This window comes from Tursiops truncatus, chromosome 2, assembly GCF_011762595.2.
Source record: "Tursiops truncatus isolate mTurTru1 chromosome 2, mTurTru1.mat.Y, whole genome shotgun sequence".
Classification (NCBI taxonomy): Eukaryota; Metazoa; Chordata; class Mammalia; order Artiodactyla; family Delphinidae; genus Tursiops; species Tursiops truncatus.
In genome coordinates, this window is record NC_047035.1 from 59,666,684 (window position 1) to 59,685,457 (window position 18,774).

Here is an 18,774-nt window from a genome sequence, read left to right on the forward strand (position 1 = left end):
TCTTCATGACAGTCTCATGGCTATTCAACTAGGATAACCTGAAAGTCTGATGAGTACTCCAGGAGTAAGGGAAGCCAAACAGACTGCCCGAACACTATTCAACTATTTAAAAGATCAATTGACAGCTTAGGCCATTTTTGTTCTATACAGAGCTCTAGGCATCTCTGGATAAAAAGTTACTGAGCCATGGTATCTAGTAGATAGATTTCAGAGTGGTCGCTGGCTCACACCCTGTTCGGAACAAAGCTCCTTCCTCTCTTCATCCAAATCCCTAAATCCATCTGTCCAAAGCATTCAGCACATTACTCCATTCTCCCAAATTCAGCTAATTGGACTAGGGCAGGACTCTTTACCTTAAAGCAGCCAATCAACAGGAATACCATCAACTTTTTTTGTTGCCTATCTCCCAAAAATAACCCAGTCAGATCCTCACAAGAACTTCAACAGGAGACAAAGAACAAATTTACAAATGATACTGGATACTTGAACTAGAAGACCATGTAGACTAGTAAGGGCCAGCAGTTGGGCCCTATGCAAAATGAAAAAGCAAAGGAAGCCTACTGAAAAGGAGAGACAGACTATGGAACAATTAGTTCCTGTTTTTAGTTCCCCATGTAGTCCCTGTGAGGATCAGGTATGCTCTAATGCATGTGTATGGATGTCCTCAAAACTCCCTAAAGTAACCAGGAAAAAAGAAAAAAAAAATCCCCTCATTACTTAAGCTAGTTTAGAAACTAAAGGAATCCAGTTAAAGTGACTGCTTAGAGACAGTATCCTTGGAGTAACAGTCCTATGAGCCCCACTGTGGGATACTGCCTATATGTAATATAAGCTGTACAACTCAAACCAAGATCATTAAAATCAGCCAATTACTGATTTTGACCAGAAGTCAAGGAACACTATTGGCTGTATCAGCTGCATTAAAGATAGTGATATTCAGTTTTTAATAATAAAAGGTACCCCTAAAAATACCCATCCTCTTGAATAAAAGGCAAGAAAACAGTAATGCTATAAAATAGACATTCAAGTTAAACCTCTTTTTCTTTCTTTTTCTTTAAACTCTGAAAGGAATAAATGAAAAAAATAGCTCTGGGAGTGGACTTAAAACACAGGAATTAGCTAGCAGGCCTAGTTCTTGGAACACAAAGTGGCCCCAGCCCACATGTATGAGAGCTCTTTGGTTAAAAAGTTGTAACCAGGCATCCTGCAGACTAATCTAGTTTTGTTTGAATCTGGTTTTGTTTGCCCACGGAATATTTTTAATGTGAAAGCTAGCAATCAGGACATTTCATCTTTTAAAAAATTAGTATTTTAGTTTCTCTTGAAAAACTAGGAAATCTGGAAACACAGCCCAGTTTCCCACTGGGAAAAGCATCCTCTGGTAAGCCGCAGTCCTCCCCACTACCTATCATATTGCTTAGGACCCAATTCTTCTCTTATTGCTCCTGTCTCCTTTAGGATATGAGCTATCAATCCCTGCTTTATTGATATAGATCCTCCAGTTCACAAATTTGCACAACCAACTTGTGAGTGGCTTGCTTAAGATCAGTTCTAACATCAACAACATGGTGCAACTAGGAAAAAAAAAACAACAGACTTGGTCCTTTGTCCTGCATCCAGCTCACCAGTGCAGACTTTCCCTACCCTAAAGACAAATGCCTTTCAATCCTTCATTTCTTTTTCCTGTAATATGACCTCACCAGGAACCATTCCAATCTGTCAGACAAGGGTGAAGAGAAAGAATCAAGTTCCCAGTTCTATTCTTCCAGGAGGCTCCTGTGCCTCTAAGTAACTTTATGGGTGCAGATAATAGATAATTGGAAGGACATCATCTCTACCTGCCAAAAGCGTCTGAAACCCACACCCTGCTCAGAAAAAAAAAAACATTCTTTCAAAAAATGTTTGAATTTAGGCAGTTTGCATGTCTATTGGTAGCCTTGAACATCTTTTCATGATGTAGCTAAAATAAAATCTGTATCACAGGTTTTTTCTGTTATGAAATGTCAAGTGATTCAGCATAATAAAAGTTATATTTTTATAACTATTGTTTGGCAATGGAGAGAAAGCTACAGTAAAAATATATTTAATATCCTAATAACCAAACTGGAAAAAGCACTAAGCTTAGTATGTTAGAAAAGGAAGAACATAAGAATATTGAATGTTTAATTTCTCTCCAGAAGAATACATTAACAGGAATTAAGGTATCTCTATAAAAAAATCAATCATAATAAACATAACAAGAAAAACGGAACGAACACTTGACCATCAACAGGCACGCATATCAACCCACCAGGGTACATATCCGTCTTGATGTTATACTCTTATCCACCATTTGTTGCCTGGGTTTCAAATCCAAATAAGCATGGGTAGTTGCTATAGTGACAATATGCCACTTTTGGAACCAGAAGCTTAGTACTACTGAGTACTTATGGGCTTCATAACGTCAGTACTTCCTCCCACACTTTGAATCATAGCTCAGACATTATAACTTCACAAAATGTGATTTCATTCTGTCCTTTAAAGAAGTCAATTTTGTTACTTTATCAAAAAGTTTACCAAAAATAATTTATAATTTACATAGTATAATAAACGTCAAGAGAAATAACCTAACTCACTTAACATGCTAAGAATATACATACTCAATAAGTACTTAATGGAATAATATTAAAGATGTTGGCTTAATAAAACAAATTGTATGCCATCATTGAAATGTACTGTGTTTTAACTGTAACTGAGCAAGATCATAACTTATTAATTCATGTCTTAGCTCATTGTTATTAATAGCAGTATTCCTACCATCCTTCATTTAATATGAAAATTAAATGAAGTTTTAAAAATTCAAAAACAACACTGAGAAGCTTAATTTTATTTTATAGCAGATTGATATAGAGGTCCTTCCTGACTTATAATGAGGTTATGTTCCAGTAAATCCATCATAAATTGAAAATGTCAAAAATGCATTTAATACACCTAACCTACCAAACATCATAGCTTAGCCTAACCTACCTTAAACACACTCAGAACACATTAGTCTACAGTTGGCTAATCATCTAACACAAAGCCTCTTTTATAATAAAGTGTTGAATAGCTCATTTAATTTATTGTATACTGTTCTGAAGTGAAAAACAGAACAGTTTTTTAGTCTATTGGTTGTTTACCCTCAGTACCATGGGGACAACTGGGAGCTGTGGCTCACTGCCACTCCCCAGCATCATGAGAGAGTATCTTACCACGTATCACTAGCTCGGGAAAAGATCAAAATTCTAAGTATGGTTTCCACTGAATGCATATTGCTTTTGCACCACTGTAAAGTTGAAAAGTCATAAGTAGAACCATCTACTTTGGAGACTATCTGTATTTTTATTTCCTTTAGGAACTACTCCTAATACTTAAAGATTAATTATTAATGGTATCCAAGGAGAAGGTAGTTTGTTGCTAGTAAAACACTAAGAATAAGGAAAAATATCGGTCTCAAATCAATCAGAGAAAATCTCCAAATCATCAAAGAGTCAGAGACTAGGAACCTTCATACATTGCTGTTAGGACTGGAAAATAATACAATCACTTTAGAAAACAGTTTGGAAGTTTCTCCAAAAGTTACACATAGAACTATCAAGCAACCTATCATTTTCACTTCTAGGTATCTACCCAAGAGAAATGAAAACATATGTTCACAAAAGACTTGGACATGAATATTTACAGAAATGGTATTCATAATAGCCAAAAACTAGAAACCTAAATGTTAATCAGGGAATTCCCTGGTGGTCCAGTGGGTAGGACTTGCACTTTCATTGCCAGGGCCTCGGTTCAATCCCTGATCAGGGAACTAAGCACGGCCAAAAAAATAATAATAATAAATGTTAATCAACTGGTAAATAGACCAAAAATAAATAAATAAAATAAAATTCTATTCAGCAATAAAAAGGAATGAATTAATGACACATGCTACATCATGGATGAACCTCAAAAATATTATGCTAAGTGAAAAAAGCCAGACACAAGAGATCATATATTGTATGATTCCATTTATATCAAATGTTCAGAAAAGGCAAATTTATAGAGATGGAAAGTGCATTAGTGGCTGCCTGGAGGAAGAAGTGAGGATTAGCTGTAAATGGGTATGTGGAATCTTATTAAAGGGATGAAAATGTTCTAAAACCGATTTACAGTGTTGGTTGTATCATTTGATAAAATTACTAAATTGTTAAGGTGTATACTTGAAATGAATGAATTATATATCTCAGTAAAATAGGTTTTTTTAAAAAGTCAGAGAATATCAGAGTTGCAGGGAACCTTGCCAAAACTCTCTACTTATACAGATGAAGAAAGTGAGGCCTCAAAGGGTTAAGCAACTTGTTTTAATGTCACCCAGCTAGATCATGACAAATGTAAAAAAGAAAAAAGACCAAAATCCAGCCTCACGTTCCCACCCAGTCCAGTGTTACCTCTACTAAAAATGCTCAAGGAATTTTTTTTAAATTATAATAATAATTACATAGATTTCTTTGTGAAGAGTTCTAGAAGTATCAAAATCTGAGAACTGAAAAGAATGATTGATTAAAACATAACAAAAGTGTTATGAGAATGTGATGTTCAGAAAAAATAAAAGCTAGAAAAACTAGTTTGTCACTCTTTGAAGCCATATAACTTACTTTCAAAACTGGTAATAAAAGAAAAAGAATTCAGCATTTTTTCTGCCTTTTCAATAGGAGCTGTATTTCAGGGTAACTAAATGTTGCCAGTTTGTGAAAGAAAGCTTCTCCTATACAGAAGAATGCAAATTAATAAATGTAAATGGAATGAAAGAATTAGAAATTATCGTTTTGGAACCCATAATACAATTAAGATTCAGGCAAGAATTATCAATTATTGTTAAGGCCATTAAGTGAATGGTTGATGGAGAAGTTGGACATTTGTAAAAAATAACATCTCATAGATTTTGTTTTAAGGTTTAACAAAACACAGAACTTTATATGGAGGAAGATCAAAATTAACCTAATCAAGCCTTTAGCATTAATGTCCCGGTTTATTAGAAATTCAGGTACTAGAATAGTAAGCTAAACACCAAGAGAAAGTAGTCAAACAATTACAAAAAGGGAGATATTCTACAGGACAATAAGCCTCCTCTCTTTAGCTAATCAGAGAGGCAAAAAAAAGAAAAAACTGTGTGTTGGGCGGTGACTATTCTAGATTAAAAGAGACTTGAAATACAAACAAAAACAAGTGTGGTCCTTAATCGGATCCTGGTTTGGACAAAACAGCTATAAAGAACATTTGGGAGATAACTAGATAAATTTGAAGATGGGTTATTAGATAACAGAAGTTATTTAAGTGTAATAATATTATTTTTGTTATATAGTAATATGCTTTTAGAGATGCATACTGAAGTACTTATAAGTGGGAGATCCAAATGTCCATGGTTCACTTCAAAATATTTCATGAGTTTAAAATATAAAAAATTTAAATCCAAGTCTCAACTTCCTAATTCACTGCTGTTTCTATTAGTGCTCATTCATAAAAATATAATAATAATTACATAGAAGAATCTCTTGCAGACAAGAGGTTCAGAGAAGTGAGCTACCATGAAGGCTAGCTTTTTTCTTTTTTTTTCTACTGGTACCAAAATGAAGATAACACATCACTGGCAACGTGGTATGTGCAAGACACCAAAAGTCATCAAAGCAACATGAATGGAGAGTTTTGCCTTCAAAGAGCTAAAAATATCTAGTAGAACAGCTTATTGGAGTTAATCACTAGAAAACTAGGCTGTTCCAAGATCATAGTTAAGGCTTTGAAGCGGCAGCCTCACTGAAGCAATCCTCAATTATTACATAAAATCACTTACTCCTTTTCTGACTTCCCTGACCCTTACAATCAGTTAACTACTTCCCAAGTGCGATGAAGTTAAGATACACTCTTTCGAAAGTCCCTCTCTCAAATTAGGGGCGCCAAGCTAAAGAAAACCTTTACCCTAACAATCAGCTTCTTTACACCTAGGGCCTCAAAATCGGGAACTCGGAGCCTCCCTCAAACCGCGGAGAAGAGGCCCATTATCAACCAACAAACCTAACTCATTCGCCTTTTTTTCCTCCTCTCCCTCTAAATCCAAAGGGTGGCGCTGTCCTCACTCCTTCCCCACACACCAGGTGTACGCGCAAGTCCACTTCGAGGTCCGAACAAGGAATGGGGGGTGTCCACTCACGACCTCCGTCCGGCCTCCAGCCGCCCCGCCCCGCGCTTCTCCTCTACGCGACCCAGCCCCTCCGGGGAAGCCCGCGACTGCGCCCGCCCCCCATCCTTAGCGGCTCTCTCTCAGAAACTCCCAACAATACTCCGGGCAGGTGGAATGGCTGAGAAAGACCCAAGCCACCACTCTGGCTCTTGAGTCCTCAGCCCAGCAACAGAGAAACGTATAATGAGAAGCGTCACGAGCCCTTGCACCAACGCGAGTTCCGCCACCTCCACCGCCTGAGCGCCCAAGTTAACCGACTTACAGACTTGACGGAACTCGGCGGCCTCTGTCAGACGGGAGGGGGCGCCCATCGCCGGCACCACCAGCGCTTCCCGCCCCGCCCCGCCCCGCCCCGCCCCGCCCCGCGCCGGTCTGCCTGCCTGCGTCAGGGATCACATGCTGCGTCTCCCTTCCCTACCGTCAATCTGGCGCTCCCTTCTTCCGGAAGTCGCGCCCAGTCACGCAGGGCTCCTCCCACCACCGGTGACGTCAAACTCAGCTCCTACCACTGCTCTGCCTCCGCCTCCAGGCGCGGGGAGGGCTGCCGTTTCCTTACAATAAATCCTGCCGCTTCCGGGCCCCTAACCAGTCCAAGCGAGGGTTTTGAAGTTCCTGAGTGTGCAGGCCTCGGATGCGCATGAGTAGAGGTTGAGAGGCCAGAGCCTGGCTATCTGGAGGCCACCCCCGCAGAGGCCATTACCCCTCTCCGCAACTTGTGCTGCACTTGGTTCCGCCGAGACCCACGACGGTTCCGCCCCCTTCTTCCTTGTCATTGATGTTGTTGTTCTTGTCAGTGCCGCAGCCCCGACCACCGGGAGCCCGAACCCGAGCCGGGGCCGCCCGGGTGGCGCGGTGGCGGCGGCAGCGGCTGCGGCTGCAGCAGCTGCGACGGCTGCGGGGGCTGCTCCGGGGACTGCGGGGGCGGCCGAGGACCGGCAGCCTGCGGCGGGGCCGAATGGCTCTGTGCGGACAAGCGGCAGGCGCCGCGTCGCTGCCCAGCGAGCTAATCGTGCACATCTTCTCCTTCCTGTCCGCTTCCGACCGGCTACGGGCCTCGGCCTCCTGTTCTCACTGGCGCGAGTGCCTCTTCTACCCGGCTCTCTGGCCCCAGCTCCGCATCTGCCTCCGCGTCTCGCCCTCGGAGCAGCCACGGCTCGAATTCCTCATGCGCAAGTGCGGCTGGTTTGTGCGAGAGCTGCGCGTTGAATTCGCCGCGGAGAATTACCTGAGCGGCGGAGGCGGCCCGGGCGATGGAGGCCGCGTCGACACCAGGACTGGCGGGGAAGAAGTCGAAGCCCTGCAGCTCTCAACCCGTTGGCTGGAAGTGCTACGCACCTACTTAGAGCTGGTGCTGTGCGTGCTGGTCAGCATCCGGAACAACAGGTAGGCTCTTCGCGGCCCCTGCGTTCAACCTTCTCTCCCCGTTCCTCCTCTCCGGGGCGCAGGGTCGCCTCCTTCCTCACACCTCGAAACAGATTCAGTGCGGATACGCCCCGCCCGCTTCAGCGTTGCTCGTTGCTCTTTTCAGTGACTGGGGGTGTCAGTTCTAATCCGGCGATTCCTTTGAGGTGGGAGGGCGTAATGGGACTCATAATACTTTATAAACAGTGAAGGACTTAGTGTTTATCAGACAGCACTCCTGGCGCCTTCCAGGCACTGTCTCATCCATCCTTTCGGTACCAGTAGGATGGAGTTGACAGGCGCCGTCATTCTTCTTTTTACAGATGGGAGAGCTGAAGCTTGGAGGGTGAGGCCCAGAGTGAGTCTTGGGAGAAACAAACCATAATCCGTTTTTTTTTGTTTCTGAATCTATCCATTCAGAATAGTTTGTGGTGGAGGAAGGAGTAGGTATGCTACTGGTTTCTCATAGTTACAAGACTCTCCTTGCAAAAAATCTTTGACAGCCATTTTCTTACCGGGAATAGTTTTGATTAACTAGGGCAGGCACAAAGAGTAGGAGGAGTGTTTGTTAAAGGGATTGGGGAACAGCCTGATCATCAGGACTGGAAGTCTCTCCCCGTTTTACCTCCAGACTCAGCTTATCCCCAGTGATTCACCTAAAAGTAGCACAGTACAGCTTGGTGTTTGTGTGTGTTGGGGGAACTGGCCGGTGTCTGCAAAGAGTAAGCCCTAACGGTAGTGGTTTTGCATCAAGACTTTACTGTAATTCTGGGGCTAACTTCCTATGTTCTGGCCCATTGTCCTAATCAGTATTTTCCATTATTTATCTACCGCCCTCTCCAAAATCCTATTAATGTAGATTTTCTGTATCTGGATATTCTAACCAACCTTGCAATTAAACTATGAGGTAGAGGAAAGCTCAGAAGTTCAAAAAAGGAGCAACTTAGCAATAATAGTTTAGCAGTTTGCAAGTACTTTCACATTCACTGTCTTATTTGATCCTTTCAATGACCCTGTGAGTTAGTCGGGACAGCTATTATTATCCCTATTTTATAGAAAGGAAACTGAAACAAGTGATGTGCACATTGTCATACAGCATTGTTTTTCTCTAAGAGCAGTGTTCTTCCTTTTGCAATAAATACATTATGTTGAACAGGGTGGAGTGAAGGTCCTGGTTTAATGCTAGGTGAGATAGATAGATAGATATTCTTAATTCTGTGTTTGAATCATAAGGGTGGGAGATAAGCATATAGCTCCAAGTTGTATCTGGAACATGGCTCCATCATTCCAGTGGGCTGTGTATTTCCCCAGCTTTTCACACCAAGCCATTTCATTTTATTACTTTGATTTTATGTGGCAAAAGAGGCTGTTCAAGGCTGTAAGTTGGTCTTGATCAGGTTGGAGACTCTTTGTCAGAGTTGAATGTATGGCTCGAGGCCCAACTGACCTAGAAGTTAGAAAGATTCAGTCAGGGAGCACTTACTACTGATGAGACCAATGTGGGGGTGGGGGGTGTGGTTTGAATTCAGCAAGTATCAATTAGATTTTTCTTGAGATCAGATAGCAGTTCTGAGCAGCCATCTAAAAATGCGTGTCTTTTGACCAAGTAAGAACAAGTCTTGCAAAGTGCCTGGTTCCTTTTAAGTGTTTTAATAACTGGATGGATAGGTTATATAGGCAAAATAGTGGTACACCACATCAACATTTGACATTGTTCTTTACATTTCCAAGTTAAATTTACAGTGGTTTTTCTTTATGATTTCTACCATTTTGTAGGTAGAAATGGGGGATATGAAACCTACCAAGTCACAAGCTTTATGTTTCCAGGCCTTGTGTTGAATTTCTTTAAACAATTCATACAATTCAGACTGTTATTTTGTTGTATTCAGTTATTTTCATGTCTTTAAAGAAAAGAACTAAAACCATAACCTTGAATTGTGGGAACTTTTCAAGGGTACTGTTCTGAGAGGATAATTGGCATTTTGTTTTGCTTGATTCCTGGGTTTCATATACACACGTACTCTCAAGAGTGACTATAGCCACCTTACCAATATCTTAGGTGTTGGGAACAACTGATGAGTATCAAAGAGGTACAAAAATACCTCGCAGAGGGTAAAATACAGTCCTCTACCTTCAGAGCTCACTTCTCTACAGGGGGCTAGGATACCTACCTTCTTGATCAACAACAGTAAGAGCAGAAATAAAATAAGTACTCATTCAACTGTATTAGAGGTTAAATCGGCTGAGTTTCTTCTATAATTGTTCTACAGGAAATTGTACTTAGAAGTTCAAAACAACAAATTTAAATATGCATTTTTAGGATTTAACCTGTCAAGTTGAGTACTGCCTATTAAAATGCTGTATTTCAGACTCCTTAGGAAAAATGAGACTTCATGGACAATAAGATTTATGATAATAATAGCTAATAGACTCAGTCACTAAAAATACTTATTCTTAAACAGTAGGCATAGGTACATTGTCATCATCTGATTTATGCTTTCCTGGACTGTATAAATATTTTGCATGAACCTTTTTTGGATGAAATACTATTTGGGGGGCAGTACTTTTTTAAAAGATGCAGGCTAGAGAGATTTTGTATAAGGGTGATTTTCTTGTTACAACTCTAACTACATGTATCTAGATTGACCAATTTTATGACTGCTTGCTATATCCCCTCTTAGTAGTAGAAGGTCTATTAATAATTCTTAGATTTGTTTTGCTGATTTGGCACCTGCAGTGACTGAGAGTCTTACCTTTGTATTGTTTTTTCAACATCAGTCTACTAAGACCCAACAGCTGATAAGGCAATTTAAAAATACATCTTAAAATAGATTAAAAATTGTTTGGACATTTCATATTACTACCTAAGAAGGTAGGAAATGTCTTGAAGGTATTACCTCCAGCAACCCTGAGCCTTATTTTTCTTGAAATACTTTTCCCCATCATGGGGTAATAAATAACATGTGATAATAACATTTCACTTTTGAGAGCTTACTTTTATTATTTGCTTTAAAAAACCCATTTACAGAATATGTATACTAAAACATTGGGATTCTGACCCGTCCTCGCACTCCGAGAAATGGTTGCCTTTAGAGAAGAGATACCATACCCAACAGACTCCTTACCTTAAAACTGACAAATTTAAAGTGGCTCCATGGGGACAGCTTCAAGGTCCTTGAGAAGGAAGGAGACTAACCTGCTGAAGAAACTAATCTCCTCTGAGGGCTGCTGAGAGGAATTAGGGCTCTCTTTAGTCTATAGGTCCATTCCTACAATGACTGAGAACTGATAGAGGATAGGAAGATAAAACTCAATAAAAGATTGTCAAAGTAAAGTATTTTTTGTGTTAAAAGAAGCTGTTGAGCAGCTTTTGAATGAAGGGATTAAATTATTTCCATTTTAATGTGTTAGTTCTGAGGCAGCCTTGAAAGAGTTCACCCAGTTTGATCAATTTATGTATGACCAAAGATGATAGTTACAAAAAGTCTGGTTTTTTTCCCTCCAAATATTGAGAGCTTACTATGTGCCAAAGCAGTGAAGACAAGCTCCCTGTTTCCATGGATTCAACATTCCAGAGGGAAAAGATAGGCAGAAACAAGTAAACAAAGATTATTTCAGTTGTAAAAGTAAAAGAAAATCTGAAAATAAAAGAGGACTATGTAATAGTGACTAGGTAGCAAAATGAGATAGAGTGGTGAGGGAAAAACCTCTTCTGAAAAGGACATTTGAGCTGCAGCCTGAATGACAAGAGTCACCTATCTGAAGATATGAGAAAATAGCATTCCAAGCAGAAAAAAACAGCACCAACGCCTTAGGCCAGACAAATTTTGGGCCTGTTGGAGCACTAGGAAAGAAAGTATGGCAGGACCATGTGAAGGGTGAAAAGTGGTGTCACAGTGAGCTCTAAGATGTAGCAGGAGGAAGGAATGGTGCTGTTTAGGTGGGCTTGTGGAATAAAGTTTGGACTATATCCTAAGAATAGAAGAAGTCATTGAAAAAATTTTAAGGACAAGCATAAGGTGATCTAATTTGCATTTTAAGACAATCACTCTGGTTGCTGTGTAATGAATGAATTTTAAGAATGAACAGAGAGGAAGCAGGGAGACTAAAGGGAAGCTGTTGCAATAATCTAGGCAAGAGATGATGGTAGCCTGGAGTATGGTGGAGGAAAAGAAGATTTTAAAAAGTGAATGGATTTGGAATATATTTTGGAAGTAGAGCCAAGAAGACTTGCTGCTGGGATGTAGATAGAGGAAGGGAAGAATCAAATATTTTTCATCATTTCTCTGTAAAACGCACTCAGTTTTGTTGTCCTTAGTACTGTTAAAATTATCTTTTAATAATATGTTAAATAACAATTTTAAATGTCAGTCTTATTTAAGTAAACCTTTTTTTAATAACATCTGGGATTTGAGGATGATGATAATTCTTAGATGGTAATTGAGTAAGTGAATTGGTAAAGCAAATTCTGGGAAATTACTTTTAATTAATGGATCTTAAGAAAGCTAATAAGGAATACTATTATAGGCCCGTGACTGATTTCTGGAATCTCTAAAGCTGTGCCACTAGCCACGTATAGCTATTTAAATTTTAATTACTTGAATAAAATTAAAGATTCAGTTATTTGTACTTGCCACATTTCAAGTGCTCCATAGCCATATGTGGCTAGTGGCTACCATTTTGGACAGCATAGAATAGAGCATTTCCAGCGTGGCAGAAAGTTCTGTTGGACAGCACTTCTCTAAAGTGTTTGTTTTCTTTGTTTGATTTGGCTGTGGTCATTCATTAACATTTCTGAGAGGAGGAAATATGTTATCAAAAAGTGTTATGTGACTCTAAACACATTTGATATTGAACATAGACTAAGAAAATTAGAAGTGATCTGAAAGAATTTCATGCAATGATGTAGATTATTTTAGCTTTTTTCAGTTCAGAAAAGGAAAAAATTGCATTCTGTGAGCTCCTTTACATCATTGAGAAAGACTTCAACCGTTTTAAGTGCATCTTTTTAAAGTACCAATTTCTTATATATTCTCCTTTTCTGTAGTTAATTAAACTTAGCTGTATTAACTCTAAGGTGGCTGTGTTTCACATTTTTACACTGATACTACTTATTACATCAAATAAATAATTTTGGATCCTCTGAAATGAAAGGAAACATACTAGAGTTTCTGCCACGGATAAAGTTTGCCAATTCTGAACCACAGAAGAGAGAAAAGGTCTTCATGACCAAGACATCAGAAGCCTTTGGGTCTCAGTTGTACTAAACAGTCCAATAGAAATCCCAGAGAAAGATGAAGAGTGTTCAGCACTCTGCAGTTAGACCTTGAGGAATCTTTCTTAAGCTCATAGGATGTTAATATTGTTTTCAAAGAATAGTCCAATCTAACACATTGAATCTATATGTTGTAGGTTTTTGTAAAAGGCTGTCAGAAATTGTGTTGGTTGTTTGATTCACAGGGAAATTCTTACGCTAGAAAGAGAATAAGATACCTCTTTTCAGTGATTTTTTTTAAAATTTTTATTGGAGTTTAGTTGATTTACAATATTGTGTTAGTTTCAGGTATACAGCAAAGTGAATCAGTTACACATATACATATATCCACTCTTTTTTAGATTCCTTTTCCCATATAGGTCATTACAGAGTATTGAGTAGAGTTTCCTGTGCTATACAGTAGGTCCTTATTAGTTATCTATTTTACTGAATATATATAGTAGTGTGTATGTGACAATCCCAGTCTTCCAACTCATCCCTGCCCCCCCCAATCCCCTGGTAACCATAAGTTTGTTTTCTACATCTGTAACTCTATATCTGTTTTGTAGATAAGTTCATTTGTACCCTTTTTTTTAGATTCCATTATATAAGCAATATCATATGAAATTTATATATATATATTGAAGTGGTGTGTGTTTTTTTATTTTTTTAATTTTTTTATTGAAGTATAGTTGGTTTATAATATTGTTAGTTTCAGGTGTGCAGCAAAGTGATTCACTTGTATATTTTTTCAGATTATTTTGTTATAGGTTTTTACAAGATATTGAATATAGTTCCCTGTGCTGTACAGTAAATCCTTGTTGCCTATCTATTTTATGTATAGTAGTTTGTATCTGTTAATCCCATACCCCTAATTTATCCCTCCCCGCCTCCTTTTCCCCTTTGGTAACCATAAGTTTGTTTTCTATGTCTGTGAGTCTGTTTCTGTTTTGTTTTGTTTTTTTTTTGCGGTACGCGGGCCTCTCACTGTTGTGGCCTCTCCCGTTGCGGAGCACAGGCTCCGGACACGTAGGCTCAGCGGCCATGGCTCACGGGCCCAGCCACTACGCGGCATGTGGGATCTTCCCGGACCAGGGCACGAACCCGTGTCCCCTGCATTGGCAGGCGGACTCTCAACCACTGCGCCACCAGGGAAGCCCTGTTTCTGTTTTATATATAGATACATTTGTATTATTTTTTAGATTCTACATGTAAGTGATAACATATAATATTTGTCTTTCTCTGTCTGAATTACTTAGTATGATATTCTCTAGGTCCATCCATGTTGCTGCAAATGGCAATATTTCATTCTTTTCTATGGATGAGTAATATTCCATTGTGTATGTATGCCACATCTTCTTAAACCAATCATCTGTTGATGGGCACTTGGGTTGTTTCCATGTCTTGGCTTTTATAAATAGTGCTGCTATGAACATTGGGGTGCTTGTATCTTTTCAAATTGGAGTTTTCACTTTTCCAGACATATGCCTAAGAGTGAGATTGCTGGATCATATGGTAGATCTATTTTTAGTTGTTTTTTTTTTTGTTTTTGTTTTTGTGGTACGTGGGCCTCTCACCGTTGTGGCCTCTCCCGTTGCGGAGCACAGGCTCCGGGCGCGCAGGCTCAGTGGCCATGGCTCACGGGCCTTGTCGCTCCGCGGCATGTGGGATCTTCCCGGACCAGGGCACAAACCCATGTCCCCTGCATCGGCAGGCAGAGTCTCAACCACTGCGCCACCAGGGAAGTCCCTATTTTTAGTTTTTTAAGGAACCTCCCATACTGTTCTCCATAGTGGCTGTACCAATTTACATTCCCACCAACAGGGCAGGAGGGTTCCCTTTTCTCCATACCCTCTCCAGCATTTATTGTTTGTAGACTTTTTGATGATGGCCATTCTGACTGGTGTGAGGTGATATCTCAATGTAGTTTTGATTTGCATTTCCCTAATAATTAGTGATGTTGAACATCTTTTCATGTGCCTCTTGGCCATCTGGATGTCTTCTTAGGTCTAAGAAGAACTCTACCGAACTGTCTGTTTAGGTCTTCTGCCCATTTTTTGATTGGGTTGTTTGTTTTTTTTGATATTGAGTTGTATGAGCTGTTTGTATACTTTGGAGATTAACCCCTTGTCAGTCACATCATTTACAAATATTTTCTCCCATTCTACAGGTTGTCTTTTGGTTTTGTTTATGGTTTCCTTTGCTGTGCAAACGCTTTTAAGTTTGATTAGGTCCCATTTGTTTATTTTCGCTTTTATTTCTTTGCCTTGGGAGACTGATCTGAGAAAATATTGCTACAGTTTATGTTCGAGAATATTTTGCCACAGTTTATGTCTGAGAATATTTTGCCTATGTTCTCTTCTAAGAGTTATATGGTGTCATGTCTTATACTTATGTCTTTAAACCATTTTGAGTTTATTTTTGTGTATGGTGTGAGGGAGTTTTCTAACTTCACTGATTTATATGTAGCTGTCCAGCTTTCCCAACACCACTTGTTGAAGAGTCTATCTTTTCTCCACTGTATATTCTTGCCTTCTTTGTCATAGATTAATTGACCATAGGTGCGTGGGTTTATTTCTGGGCTCTCTGTTCTGTTCCATTGATCTATATGTCTGTTTTTGTGTCACTACCATTGTGTTTTGATTACTGTAGCTTTGTGGTATTGTCTGAAGTCTGGAAGGGTTATCCCTCCAGCTTTGTTCTGTTTCCTCAGGATTGCTTTGGCAATTCTCGGTCTTCTGTAATTCCATAAAAATTTTAGGATTATTTGTTCTAGTTCTGTGAAAAATGTCATGGGTATTTTGATAGGAATCACATTAAATCTGTAGATTGCTTTGATAGTGTGGCCATTTTAACAATATTAAGTCTTCCAACCCAAGAGCATGAGATACCTTTCCATTTCTTTTAAGCAACTTCAGTTTCCTTTATCAGTGTTTTGTAGTTTTCAGTGTATAAGTCTTTCACCTCCTTGATTAGGCTTATTCCTAGATTTTTTTTTTGTCACAATTTTAAATGGGATTTTTTTTACTTTCTCTTTCTGATATTTCATTGTGTAAAGGAATGCAACAGATTTCTGTAAATTAATCTTGTATCCTGCTACTTTGATGAATTCACTTATTCTAATAGTTCTTGTATGGAGACTTTAGGGTTCTCTATGTAGAGTATCTTATCACCTGCAAATAGTGACAGTTTTACCTCTTCTCTTCCAGTTTGGATACCTTTTGTTTCTTTTTCCTGTCTGACTTCTGTCACTAAGACTTCTAGTACAATATTAAATAGAAATGGTGAGAGTGGGCATCCTTGTCTTATTCTTGAATTTAGTGGAAAGGCTTTCAGCTTTTCACTGTCGAGTATTATGTTGGCTGTGGGTTTGTTGTAAATGGCATGTATTATGTTGAGATAAGTTCCCTGTATACCCATTTTGGTGAGAGTTTTTATCATGAATGTGTGTTGAATTTTGTCAAATGCTTTTTCTGCATCTATTGAGATGATCATGTAGTTTTTGTCTTTCCTTTTGCTAATGCGGTGTATCACGTTGATAGATGTGCATACATTGAACCATCCTTGTGACCCTGGAATGAATCCAGCTTGATCATGGTGTATGATCCTTTTTATGTGTTGTTGGATTTGGTTTGCTAATTTTTTTTGAGAATTTTTGCATCTATATTCATCAAAGATACTGGCCTGTAATCTTTTTTAGTAGTGTCTTTGTTTGGTTTTGGTATCAGGGTGATGGTGGCTTCATAGAATGAACTTGGGAGTGTTCCCTCCTCTTCAATCTTGTGAAATAGTTTGAGAAGGACAGGTATAAGTTCTTATTTGTATGTTTGGTAGAATTCTCCAGTGAAGCTGTCTGGTCCTGGACTTTTGTTTGCAGGGAGTTTTTTATTACAGGTTCTGTGTTCACTTTTAGTGATCAGTCTGTTCAAATTATGTTTCTTCTTGGCTCAATTTTGGCGGGCTCTGTGTTTCTAGAAACTTACCCATTTCTTCTAGGTTGTCCAATTTTTTAAGTTGTATGTTTTTCGTACAACTTAAGTATGTATATTAATATACTATGTGTATAAAAACTATGGTTGAAAAGATAAGTGCAAATCACAGGTCTTGAGAAGAGAATTTTCACTTTTCTGAGCAAATATGTTATTTTAGAGGTATTCCTAGTATATAATGTACCTGAAAACTGATCTACATTATAAATCCATGATGTGTGAGGTATAGATAAAAAGCCCCTAGTTTTTGTCATGGATTAAGGTAAATAAACTATTAAACATATTTGTTGAATGCCAGGCCTTGTTCTAGTGACTGGGGATACAGCATTAATTAAAAAGCTGTGCCATCATAGAGCTTATTCTAGTGGGAAAACAAGACAAATAAATAAAATATATAGTATTACAGTTGGTAATACATGCTATGACACAAAATGAACCAGTGAAGGGAGATGGGAATGGTGGAGGTGGGAAGGAGGGTTGCTGTGTAAAATGGGGAATTTAAGGAAGGTCTTAACTGCTGAAGTAGTATTTGAAGGAAGGGAGGGACTAAGCCATGTGTGTCTCTCTCTCTGGAAAGTGATTCCTGGGAGAAATAGCAGTAAGTGGAGGAGTGGCTCTGCAGTGGGACTATGACTGGCATGGTTAAGTAAAACAGCATAGAACCAATGAGATGTAGAAAATGTCAGCCAAGTAAGAGGGAGAGGTGATATGGAAATCAGTAGGCCTTTATTGGGCTTCTATAAAGACTTTGACTCTAACTGACATGAGGAGCCATGAAAGGGTTTTGTGACAAGGAGTGACATGACCTAATAGTTCAAAAGGAATATTCTAGCTGCTGTTTTGGGAATAGTTTGTAGCAGGATAAGGGTAGAAGCAATGAGCTGGTTATGAGGCTATTGCAGTAACCCAGACAAGACATGATGGTGGCATGGACCAGGGTGGGAGCAGTGGAAGTGATAAGTAGTCTGATTATTTATTTTTATCTGGAGGCCTTCTAGAAGTAGAATGTAAGTATGAAAAATTAGATACGATTGTTCAGCTAACATTACAGTGCTCTTTTAATTGCTACTCCCTAAATATATCTATAAAGATATTTCCTTTGGCTGTTTTTATTCATTTTGTTTTCCTTCTGTGTTTAAAAAAAAAAAGAAGAAGAAAAGAAAAAAAAGGAAATACCTAGGCTTTGGACACAGTTTATTTTCTGAAAGCATGGCTTATCTTTGATATTTAGCTCCTTTACCACTGAATACTTTCAAGCAGGGCCCGGTTCATATAGGCCTTACGTAAATTAGAATCAGTTTGTTGAATTTCCTCAGAAACTTCTTGGCCTTCCTTACTGCAGTCATTCGGATTTTTTTTTTTCTCCTCTTCTCCTCCCTCACTTTCCTGCTTCATGTGAACCCATTACTCCTGGGAATTTGCCTAAGTCTGGCCCACATATGGGCTGTGGGTTCAAGATGGTAGGACTAAGTGGAAAAGAATAAGTAAGTGGTACTCTGCACAAGGCTTCTTCCCTTCCTTTGTCCCAAATCACTGGTCTTATCACTGTTAATGCTATGTCAGGTAAATCTGTTTTTCTATCGAGAAACTCATCATGTGTACTCTTCTATTACATCTCTTAAGTGGACAAGGAAAAAGCAGGAAACGGGCCACACTTGAGCTAACTTTTAACCTGGTTTGTTACTCAGATGTTGCTGGTAACTTCCAAAAAGAATCTCATTCTTAGAAACCTCAAAAAAGCAACTTTGGTTCAAGGCAAAGAAGAAAGGCTTCACCTGAGGCAAGAGACTTTGATCTTATGTATCTTAGATTCACCTTCTCAAGCCACACACCTTCTCCGTAACAAAGTCCTAGTAGAGTCACCACCATATTCGTGGGGCAGGGCAAGGTCCAGTCAT

At 39.2% G+C, this 18,774-nt stretch overlaps 1 protein-coding gene and 1 long non-coding RNA gene across 8 annotated transcripts in view; one reads left to right on the plus strand and one right to left on the minus strand.

Moving 5' to 3' along the window:
* LOC109548079 (uncharacterized) overlaps positions 1–6,817 on the minus strand; it is a 33,933-nt gene extending 27,116 nt beyond the window's left edge. Inside the window, exon 1 of one of the 6 annotated variants that reach the window (XR_002174094.3) lies at positions 6,651–6,817. This is a non-coding gene — a long non-coding RNA (uncharacterized lncRNA). Of the gene's footprint in view, positions 1–6,066; positions 6,421–6,494; positions 6,593–6,650 lie in introns of those variants that run through there. The other 5 variants (XR_002174092.3, XR_012329997.1, XR_004525078.2 and 2 more) reach the window with 5 other exon arrangements.
* A 47-nt stretch (positions 6,818–6,864) lies between these two features.
* Positions 6,865–18,774, plus strand: part of FBXO33 (F-box protein 33) — a 39,439-nt gene continuing 27,529 nt past the window's right edge. For both annotated transcript variants that reach the window (XM_019923976.3, XM_019923977.3), the window contains exon 1: positions 6,865–7,615. In XM_019923976.3, coding sequence (XP_019779535.1) covers positions 7,008–7,615 — 608 coding nt within the window. In that variant the 5' untranslated portion in view covers positions 6,865–7,007. The remainder of the gene's footprint in view (positions 7,616–18,774) is intronic.